This window comes from Nanorana parkeri, unplaced genomic scaffold (assembly GCF_000935625.1).
Source record: "Nanorana parkeri isolate BGI_ZX_2015 unplaced genomic scaffold, ASM93562v1 scaffold98, whole genome shotgun sequence".
NCBI classification, from domain to species: domain Eukaryota; kingdom Metazoa; phylum Chordata; class Amphibia; order Anura; family Dicroglossidae; genus Nanorana; species Nanorana parkeri.
Window position 1 is genome coordinate 2063839 of NW_017306366.1, and position 11797 is coordinate 2075635.

Here is an 11797-nt window from a genome sequence, read left to right on the forward strand (position 1 = left end):
TGTCTCTAGGCAGCCGAGTCTTTTCTGTTCTTGCTTTTTCCCCTCTCTTTATTAGTGAATACAAGTTCAGAAATATCTTTGAATGTCATGCCTACACTGCCTGTTAGACATCTACTTACAGATTTTCAATATTTCACCCCCAAATTCAGCCGGCAGCAAACGTATACTCATATTTGCAGACTGTCCTGTTTTAGGCTGAGTTCACACCATTTTCCTGACCAGATCTGGAACATAGTGCATTGCATTTTTCTTTTAGCTTAAGGCTGGGTTCACACCAAGGCGTACCGATTCGCGGTAAAAAAAAAAACCCTCGACAAACGCGCGTTTCCGAGGGCTATCCAGCTGTATCCTAATAGATACGTGCGGCAAATACGCCCCAAATAAGCTACTGTACTTCTTTGGGCATGGGGCTTTTTGCAGGTGTGAACCATGCCCATATGCAATCATTGGTTTTCACATGTTGAGCGTTTTATAGCGCGTGGGAACGTGCTGTAAAACGCCCAGGTGTGAACCAGGCCTAAAATGGTCTTACAGGTGAGTTCCAGGCGTTTTTGATGCGTTCCAGACCAGACAAAATAGGACAAGCAGTATTTTACTGGTCTGGAACAGACTGCGCTGGTGGGAACAGAGGCCAGACATAGCATAGGGATGCATCGGGATGCATTTTGGGACCGGAAACAGTCTGGTCTGGAGGTAATCTGGATGTGGTGTGAATGGGCCCTAAAGGGTAAGCTCCTTACATTCCCTACATTTACAGGACCGTCTGCAGCAGCTTTGTAAGTCTACTGTAACAACACAATCGCAGGTGAACAGTAGTTTTCCTCTCCAGGGCCAGCAAGGAATTTTCACTCTAAATTCTTCAAGCAAACTTTGACATTCACCGGCGCGCACAATAATAGTTGTCACTTCACATTTTATCTTTTTTTGTTTTGTATGGAATCCACAAACTGGTAATTGTGCATGAAAGTTTATAGACATACCAGAGTTTGTGTCAACCATTTTCTACTAGGAAAAGATCAGAGGTGGCCAAACTATGGTGTAGAACTTCGTTTCTGCAGACATTAGAGTTGTCCTGTCATCTTAACCCCGGCATGATGTTGGAGAATTATTTTTAGGGCTTATCGCGGGGATCATTTCTTTTTTTTCTTACCCCAACCTCCCTTTCCCAATGTACAGTATTTTTTTAATATGTCACTTCTCTGGCCAGAATACAGCATGTTTATTCCTGCTGCAACCACTGCATCGCTTAGTAAAGTTTGGAAATCCTAAGCAGCCAGGAATAAGGATCTTTATGGTGCCTTACATTGAAGGATATACGGTACACATTACAGGACTATATAGCCAGTTGCACTGGTAATATCAAAGGAGCAGTGGTAGCTGGTCTCCATTCCAGGAAACCATTGGTCTATGGGCCGGCTAATGTAAACAGACATGGATGGGTTTACACCCTTTTACTTCTGATCCATCACGCCTAAAGGTGCCCATACACCTTACAATTATCTGCAGATTTTCTGTGGGCAGATGGAAAAAGTGCAACAGATTGGCCCAGGTGGAGATTACTCCATCCACACAGTTAAGTGTAGATGGAGGAATCTGTTGCACCTTCTCCATCTGACCACAGAAAATCTGCAGATAATTGTAAGGTGTATGGCCAGCTTTAGTCTGAAAAACAGAAAAGGACACAAACCTTTTCCTTTTCTTTTTTATCTATTCTAACGTAATCAAATGTAACAAACATACACGTCTGGATCTGGCTATAGCCTAACACTGAGCTTCAACCGATCAGAACGCCTCTGTGAGAGGGATCTAAAGGAGAAATTTGAGGCGGTTAAGTGATCTACCTCCACAATGATAACAAAATACACAACTGTGGTAAGCAAGGACCATGCCACTTGTCATTGGTACAGTATACAAACCATTTTTATTTCAAAAACTTAATAGAGGATTTCTTCTCTGATGAGATATAATTGCTTCATTGATTGGGGTTTTTAAATGCCATATATCATAACATTGATAATTTAAAAATGTCTGTACTGCCCCACAAACACAGGATGATACTACTCTCATATTCCAGCTATAGTTTTCTAGTACAGGATTGATCCTTATTGGCAGTACTGGCATGTAAACAAACCTATGGTGACTGAAGCAGCTGAGTGTTAGGGTGCCCACACACCTTACGATAATCGCAGGAAATCCCGCGATTGTACGATTATCGTAAGGTGTGTGGAAGCCGCGCGACCTCTACTACTGAAAGGTCGCATGACTTTAAACTTACGAACATGGTCGAAAACCCGCCGAGCATCGTACGATGTTCGGCGGGTGTGTAGCATGTTGGTAAGATAAAAGCCGGACGGGCCGGTGTGCGCAATCGCACACTGCCCGTCCAGCATTGCGGTCATCGCTCGGGGGCGCGGCTTGCGATCATCGCAAGTACGATCTGCCTGTCCAAGATAGGCAGATTGTACGTTTTTTTAAGTAGCTTGCAACCATCGCAAGACAAAAGTCTTGCGATGGTTGTTAGGTGTGTGCCCAGCATTAACCTTTTTACACTGAGCTGCCGGGATCCTTGTAGAAGTAACAGCTGTCTGATTACTTCTACATGTACTTGAGGATACCACCCCTACCTGCCATGTGTCCAAGACTTACCTGTCCCTCCTGGGTGCCAGGGACCTCCATGGTAGGTGTCATAATGGAGAGCTGCGGGCAACTAGTTAACATCCATTTTCTGATCCATGCCTGTGAAGAATGAACCTGGAAGCACTCAGACCTGAGCACTTCCAGGTTCAGGGCTGTCAATATATAGTGGCTCTGGCAGAGGAAGCAACAGATCGAGCACAATCTGTGCTTGATCAGCTTCAGCAGAGGCAACATTAGGGCTATAATGACCCCTGATATCTCCTTAATTAGCTCCTGTCACCCACACTATGTTTGGCAGCCCCCTTGTGATAGTAATAAGGTTACATTTAAAAAAAAAAAGTTTTAAAATCAAATGGAATAAAAAAACAACACATCGGGTGCACATGAAAACAACAACCGCATAACACATAGTGGATATTGCCACACACAAGGGTTTGGTCTAGGTTTCCACCATTTCACAGGTGCTCACAATTTTGGGACTTGACATATTTAGTATCTATTTACTCGACATAACCTCTGCTTTTATATGACCAAAAAAATGGGGATTATATTCTTTGTGTACACTAAAATGAATCTAAGGCCCCGTTCCCACTGCGCGATATGCAAATCGCACGACATCGCGAGATTTGCTGCGCGATGTCGCATTCAAGCTTGCATTGAGCAAGCTTGAATCACGGCTAAATCCGCTCCAAAAAGGGTCCTGCTGTAGCGACCCGCGACAGCAGGACCCTTTGCCCCATTGGATTGCATTGGAGCACGATATCGCGCAGTAATTTGCCGCGATATCGCGGGACTTACCGCGCGATAAATCGCTCAATGTGAACGGGGTCTGATAGTATTTTTTTAACCTAAAATATAGATTTGATATTCAGTAGGCCACATTTGTCAAACTCCATGCCATTTCCTAGACTTCTACTTTCAGATCTAGGTATTAAGTTATTAGTATAACCAGTGATAATCGAATGCAGAGGCAATTATGATAAAGATTAGATACATTTAGATAGTCTTACAGATACCTTTGAGGGCAACCATAATGTTGATGCGGCCCACGATTAAATTGACACCCCTGCCTGAGTTGCCTACCAACAATAGTAAAAATAACAGTAGTAAAATTTCTATGGGGCTATTCAATCTTTACCAATATCATTCTCAAAAAAAAGAAATCTGGGTAATGTCACATGAGAAGCGAACGGCGCAGCTTGACCATACCATGCATAAATTAGAAAATATGGGCACCCTGGACCGAGAAATACCCTCTGACGTTCACCGCCATCGCCTAACATTGTGAAGGGAATTATTTGAAAACGTCACAATTGATGTCGCGTCCTCCCCTACCCGCAGCCTGACCCTCTCCTCATTCCTTCCCTTGTATTCCTCTCTCTTCTTCTTTTTCTACCACTTTTCTTCCTCTCTCCCCATCTCTTCCGATGTACCTCTATGTATCTAACCTCAGGACACCCTCCTGCTTACTCTGTGTCTGGTTTCCTTTAGGCCACACTCCTGTAGTATCTGCAGCCACGCCAACACTTATTTATGCATCTTCAAGTTTTACATGGAGATTCAATGGGGTTGATTTACTAACCTTATAAACACACCACGAACATGTATACACCTCTGTAGTGTGTTCCCTCCCAGCATGATCTATGGGTGGAATCTAAACACCTTTTGTAGTGTGTACACACCCAGCAGGTGTGTTGTGCAAAGCCAAGCATGAATTACAAGGTGATGTTGTGTAAATTAGCTCTATGTTGTGTTGCTTGTGTTGATGAATGCAGGAATGTAAATGCATGAGCTAACCATTTTTGTCTAAACTGTGAAGCAGCATTATATATGCATCATGTGCATGATTTTTCCATATATGGCATTAGTGGAAATATGCTTTTAGAGACTTTTTGGTTGATAAATACGTTTTGCTGTGTAAAAATCACACGCACCTGGTGCGTGCGTGTGTTTAGGTTAGTAAATCACCCCCAATAGCTCGTCTCACCCACAGTTCCCTATGATGCTCGATATGTGCGAGCAGCTGCTGTGCTTCGCCACAAGCCTTTTTTTTTTGCAGTTGTCTTCCTATATGATTGTCCTGAATGATAAAATACAGCTCCTATGTACATTGGCCTTGTATGAGCTTTCTACATACAGTTTTGTGACTTTGTTATCCTTGTAAACCTCAATAAATATTTATATGGAAAAAAAAGAAATCACCACCAGATTTGTTTAGTTTAAGTTTACTGAATATGTTTAAAAATATCAACTGAGTTCACATAGTTCTTGGCAGACATTTCTAATGATAGGGGTAGAGGTAATACAAGAGAACGTAACATTTGTGTGCATAGTCCGAGCCTCAGGCTGTGTGCAGGTCAGGGAAGGATTTTCTAGGCTGAGATTCGAGTCCTTTTGCTAGTCTGGTACATTGCTGGCTACTAGGTAAGTTAGCAATATGTGTATATAAAAAATAGGAATAAGAAAATATATTTATGACAGTTCACACCACGTATGTTATCACTGGATGATGAAGTTTTGTGGATGCCCTATGCTCGGCGGGGTTAGGTGTTTATGGGTTCTTATGATGGGCTTATATAGATACAGGGCACACAATAATCCTGTCCTCCAGCATCACACTGACGATGACAAACACAAAGTACAGTATGAACATGGTGGATCCCAGCAGTTTGTTCATTTTCCACTTGCAGGCAGCGATGGAGAATATAACAAAGAGAAGCATAAGGAAAAGGAGGACGATGGCGCAGAACAGGCCGTTGCTGCTGACCGCCACAGGACTGAAACCGTTAAACATTGAGAACAGGAGCCAGGGGACCGGTAACCTGCCAAGAAACAAGAGACACGTTGAGCCTTGTTCTATAAAATTGTCTGTATTGCCCTAAAACAATCTGATTCAAATTTTCACCAAGCTGTAAAGTATGCAATCTTATTGGTTGCTATGCTGCAGTGTATGATGGACACAATTAATAAGGCCCATTGGGTATGATTGATGAAAAGAGAAAACAATCTCATGTTTGGTTTACTCACTTGGAGCGGTGACTACTTTACAACACACCCAGGGACCATGGGGAACAAAAGTAGTCACCCTCCAGAAGGAAGGACAGTGTCAGCACCAATTCAGATGATTTGAGGATCTGCAGCTGAGTACCTAGCAAGTCCCAAGGTATACAGTACTGCAGGCCAACTAGAGAACATGCAGGGGCGTCCCGAGGCTGGGTGGCACCCGGAGCGGTAACTGAGTGTCACCCCGCCGGGACGTCACTGCGCGTGACATGCGCACGCGCGGCAGTATTCTGATACCTGCCGGCGGCCATCTTGGTCATGGACGCCAGCAGAGAGAGGAGGAGACAGTAACCCGGCGGGATAAGGTATGCCGCCGGGTCCCCTCCTCTCTCCTGATACTGTCGGGTGTTCGGTCCATGACCGAGCGCCCGACTTTTCTGAGGGGGGGTGACACCAAAATGACTGTGAGTCATTTTGGTGGCACCCCTCCAATGGTGGCACCCGGGTGCGGGCCGCAGCCCCCGCACCCCCCTTGTGACACCACTGAGAACATGTAGTGCAAAGCTTATTTATTCCGTGCTTTCAAAATTTTTAGCATCTTCTTGTGTACATGCTGGACATGTAAATTTTGTGTAATTACGAATGGATATTTGTACCAATTTCGTTAAATTCGGACATTCAGATGCATACAAATTTGTGAATTCTAACACATCCGAATGCTCTTTTAACGAATATTCGGATCCGTCCAGATTTTGTTCAAAACATAACTAATTCATACATGTGACTGGTTTCTGGCCAATCAGATGTGTTTTTTTGGCTGTTGGGGGTTGCATTACAGACACGGTCATGTGACTTTGTCCCAAAATAAAAATTCTGAAAGATTCTAAATCCGAATATTGAACCGAATCAAATTTGGAATCTGAAATCCCCAAAATGAAAGAAATACAAATCTGAAACAAAAGAAACACATTTTGGGGTAAAGGGGTTAACACTGCGTTTTGGGATTTCTGTGCCACTTTAGATGCAGCCGATGTCACCCATCAAGTTCTATCAAGCATCTATCGTGCGCCCAGAGATAGTGATCTATTCCAAACAGCATGTACCTGTATCACATACGACTGCCGCTTACAGATGCGGCCGCTCTCGCCCGGTCATTAACTTGAATGGGTGACAGTGGCCACATTCATACAGACAATTTGGAATTCCTCCTGCAGGAATAAGTAGTTCCTGAGGCAGGAATCCCAAATCGCAGTGTGAATGAGGCCTAATTGTAAAATGCACACTATCAGGTGCTATATCATTTGGCATTCAGTGTATGTGTTTGTTTTGTTATGCTGCCAAATGGAGTACTGATATTGTAAATTAAAATGTGCTTTGTTAGCAGAGGGGATTTCAACTTTTATTTGAAATGGCATAACTGCCTTATTGCACAGTACTAATTGTATTACAGCAGCCATTTCTTGTCAAATAGAAGCCATGATATTAAATCAGAACTAAATCCCCAAAAATGTTTTAGTTTTGGTTAGCATAAGGGAGGGTTATAACCCCTGTCTGCTTCTTTTCCATCTGTGTCCCATTCGGGAGATTTGCATTCACTTCCTGTCTGATAGCCACAACAGGAAGTGAGAGGTCATGTGGTGTAGCGCATGCGTGTTGCCAAAGAACCATGAATTGTACAGATTCATTCTGCATACTCACCCTACAGTGATATCAAATATGTTGCTGCCCACAGAGCTGGACACGGCCATGTCTCCTAGGCCCTTCCTTGCCACTATGACACTAGTGATAAGATCTGGGATTGATGTGCCAGCGGCAAGTATGGTCAGACCCATAATCTCTTCTGAAATGCCAATGGTTTCCCCCACCTGCCCAAAAGATAACATTGCCAGCAGGTTCATAATTTTTTAATTACAAAACATTTATACTGTAAAGTCAGAAAAGTCAACTTCCTAACTGACATTTGAAATCCTCCCCGCTGAGCAGCCTGTCAGGGACGGAGTGCTGACTGTTAATTACATGCAGCGCTGCATCTGGCTTTTGACAAGTAGTTAGGTTACACAGCAGCAGGCTCCGCCACTGCTTGTGTAACCTAACTAATGAGGCAAGAGCTGTCACATCTTCTACTCTATGTTAGAGGCGTGAGCTCTGTGGATGGCTTGGTCCAATGGCAAAGCGCCATTGGTCCAAGCTGTCCAATCAAAAAAAGAAGAAAAAAAACAAAAAAACAGTAAGGACATTGATCTCGGTGCCTCACCAGTGACGAGCAAGTGAGGGACAGGGAGGCTCCTCCCTGTCTCCTCTCCCTGTCTCCTCCCTTCCTCCTCCCCACACAGCTTGGTTTTCGAGCTGGGAGCAGAGCTTTGGTGGGGCGGTGCGGAGCTTCGGTGGGACGGTGCGGAGCTTCAGTGGGACAGGGTGGACCTTCGGCTGGCTGGGGCATGCCTCACCCAGCACAGAAGGCACGGCACGTCACTGCCAAAATTCCTGTCTCCTCCCCACACAGCTTGGTTTCCTAGCTGGGAGCAGTGCCACGGCGGGACGGTGCGGATCTTCGGTGGGACGAGGATGGAGCTTTGACTGGCTGGGGCATGCCTCACCGAACACACAAGGCACGGCGCGGCACGTCACTGCCAAAATGCCTTTGCACGCTCAGATAATACCTTGTAAAATTAGAAATTGTCACTGTGCTGTACATGTTCTGTGCAGTGAGCAGGAGGGGGCGGCTACAAGACCAGTCCCCTGCACAAGGAGAGAGAGCAGCAGTGACCGGTCTTTATAGCACGAAGCTCCTGCACAGAAGCTTGTCCCAGAGTTCAGCTTTAAAGACCAATTGAAGATTTACTTTTTTTACCTGCCAGAAAATCAGCGTGCTTAAAATGTAAAGTCTTCAAATGTTTTTTTTTTTTACCCGTGCACCAACCCTAGGCCAATTTCCCTTCCCTGGCAACACATTGATGATGAGGGCCGCTGAGAGTACTAGTCTCCTGCGGTCCGACATGCCCCCCTGCAGAATCACAACTACTGTGCTCCATCTAACAACGGCCAACGGCTCCCTCCCTGATTGAGCAGAGTAGTTGTGACTGTGCAGGGAGCATGTACGCTGCTGTGGAACTACAAGTCCCATCGTGCACTGCAAGACTGACTCGAAGAGGCAGAGGCATGATGGGTGTTTTAGCACAGCTGGAGTTTTGAGGTTCCTAGCTCGTCACCATAGTTTCCCTTTAAACTGATGCTGGATGGAGATGATTATGCTGCATGTAGAGTATATAATAATAATATCTACCGTTATACCCTAATGTAGAGACTCAGCACTTTGAAGGTCATTTGGTGTGGCTTTGCATGACTCCGCCCACACAGCCACATCATCAGCATCATGACATGATCTGTGAATGAAGAGAATACAAGTCCCATCAGCCATTGCAGCAGAGGGACTTGTAGTTCTCACACATTGGTTCAACACACTTGTAGTTCATACATTCTTCTCCCGTCCATGTTGCTGAATTTATATACCGGGGTGCAGACATGAACAGGAATATGCAGGAGCCAGAGCATTGCACCTGCAATCCATTGATGGCGGCTGCAGTGCTTTACTGACTGCAATGTACAAGAATAATAAATGCAGTTTTTTTCTTTTATGAAGCAGTGTGCATTTATTACCATTTTCTAAAAGGTGGACTTTATCTATAATATGCTATTAACAGTAAATTGTTTCCCTTTTCCTCTGTAATATCATTATACAGACAGATCTAGACTGAACTTCCAGGATGTGTATTCCTGAAGGACAGCGCCCTCTGCTGGCTAATATAAAAAGTGCCTCTATGTAAAAATGATACACTGTATACATGACATTTTTTATGGTATTTGTTTTGGGTTTACACGTTTATTTTTATCTCTGTTTATTGTATCCATAACTTGAAACAAGGTGTAGACATGAATCATTGCATGGCATACAAGTACAGAGGTCAATGAAGGGTTTGCAAATTTACTAGAGGTGTAAGTAAGATTTATTGGGAGAGAGGAGGAAAAAAATCAATCCTCTGTCTAAAGTCTTAGAGCTAGGAGTTTATACTTTTACAATCTAGCTTGACAATATGAGACCTAATAAAATGTATTAATACTTTTAATAAGCTCCTTAGCATTAAAATATAGCATTATATTTTATCTATTGAGGTCATTATACTTAGAATACTTCAGTAATATTCACCAGAATACACAGCATTTTATGATGTGTACTCACCTGATGTGCCCACCAGACCATGAGGTATGAGAATATAGCAATCCACATGATAGAGCCCAGAAATGTGAAGACAAAATACCTCCTCGATTTCTAAAAAAACAAAAAACAAAAAGATGAAAGTTGTCTTATGATATATGTAAAAATGATGCTGTGCAGGTGACATGATTGTTATAGCAATTTAGGATCACCAGCTCTCTGAATTAGGACGTGATGACGTGTACACTTACCTCCATGCTTCTAATCCAGAAAGCTTCAGGTGAATCCTAACACTTCTGCCATCTGTGTGTTCATCTCGGTATGGACATGGATGGGAGGAACAGTCTGCAGGAGCCAGAGCATTGCACCTGCAATCTACTGATCTACTGCTACTTTCTTTTCTGAAGAAGTGTGCATTTATTGTTATTATTCTACAAAAGGTGGATTTTTTTAAAAAGAACATCATTAAAGTGACACTAAACTCAGGAGTTAAATCTTAAAAATATATTCAAGTACCTTATTAACATAAATGTGTCTTATTTGTGTATCACTCGGCTGTAGATCCTCAAATCATCTCTGAATTGGTGCCGACACTGTCCTTCCTTCTGGAGGGTGGCTACTTGTGTTCCCCATGGTCCCTGTGTGTTGTAAAGTATCCACCGCTCCAAGCACACTCCCGTGATGAACTACAATCTCAATACAAATGAGCAAACTAAATGAGAGATTGTAGTCCATCACGGTAGTGAGCTAGGAGCAGTGGCTACTTTGCAACAGGATCTACAGCTGAGTGATACACAAATAAGTAGGGATGCACCGATACCGGTTCGAGTACTGATATTTTTTACGGTACTCACGTATACCGGAAGTCCCATTAAGGAAGGCGGGCGGCGTGTAGTGACTCTCCGCCCGGTTTCCTGATTAGCTGGAAAGCCAGCTTCGTGCTCCCTCGTCACCAGGTGATGAGGAAGCATGGAGTCGGTTTCCTGGCCAATCAGGAAGCCAGGAGGCGAGTCATTACCTGCGCCCCCCAGCTTCCTGATTGGCCAGCTTCCTGACCAATCAGGAAGCCGACTCCATGCTCCCTCATCCCCTGGTGACGAGGGAACATGGAGCGGGCTTTCCAGCTAGTCACCAGGTGATGAGGAAGCATGGAGCCGGTTTTCTGGCCAATCAGGAAGCTGGGGGGCGCAGGTAATGACTCGCCTCCTGGCTTCCTGATTGGCCAGCTTCCTGACCAATCAGGAAGCCGACTCCATGCTCCCTCGTCACCAAGTGATGAGGGAGCATGGAGCCGGCTTCCTGGCCAATCAGGATGCCCGGCGTCGTTTAATGACTTGCCGCCTGGCTTCCTGATACCGGAAGTTTCAGTATCTGGATAAGCATCGGGAGCATTTGGGTGAGTACGGGTACTCGCCCAAATCCTTGGTATCGGCACCGGTACTGATACTAGTATGGGTATCGGTGCATCCCTACAAATAAGATACATTTTTGTTAATAGTTAAGGTACTTGGATGCATTTTTAAGATTTAACTCCTGAGTTTAGTGTCACTCTAAACCCATCACTCCTTTTTTATACATCCTGTAATCCTAGATTTCTACTGGATATGAATATAATATTACATGTATACTATTTTCTAGAGCGCCAACCCCCTAATAATATGACAACTAGAAGAGTTATTTATACACACAGATATTTAAAGGGGAACTAACCTCTCCTATCATTTCACTAATAAAACAAAACAATCTGCATTTCTTTTCCTGCTAAATGACCTTGGATGTTCAAAAATATAGGATGACTTTGCTCCCCTCAATGCTGCAACTCCCCCTGCCTGCCAAAAACTGCTCCATCTTAGCCTCTATTTTGATCTCCAGTTGTCATGGTGCTGCGTATGTGATCTGCTATGAGGCCAGCCATTGGAGGGCTTGAAAGTTTGGACGAAAGCT

General features: G+C 44.1%; 1 protein-coding gene across 1 annotated transcript in view; it reads right to left on the reverse strand.

Annotated features, from left to right (window-relative positions):
* Positions 1 to 5200: 5200 nt before the first annotated feature.
* Positions 5201 to 11797, reverse strand: part of SLC24A1 (solute carrier family 24 member 1) — a 49518-nt gene continuing 42921 nt past the window's right edge. The window contains exons 8-10 of the mRNA XM_018552836.1: positions 9878 to 9967; positions 7339 to 7505; positions 5201 to 5459 (exon numbers count right to left, since the gene is read on the reverse strand). Coding sequence (XP_018408338.1) covers positions 5210 to 5459; positions 7339 to 7505; positions 9878 to 9967 — 507 coding nt within the window. The 3' untranslated portion in view covers positions 5201 to 5209. The remainder of the gene's footprint in view (positions 5460 to 7338; positions 7506 to 9877; positions 9968 to 11797) is intronic.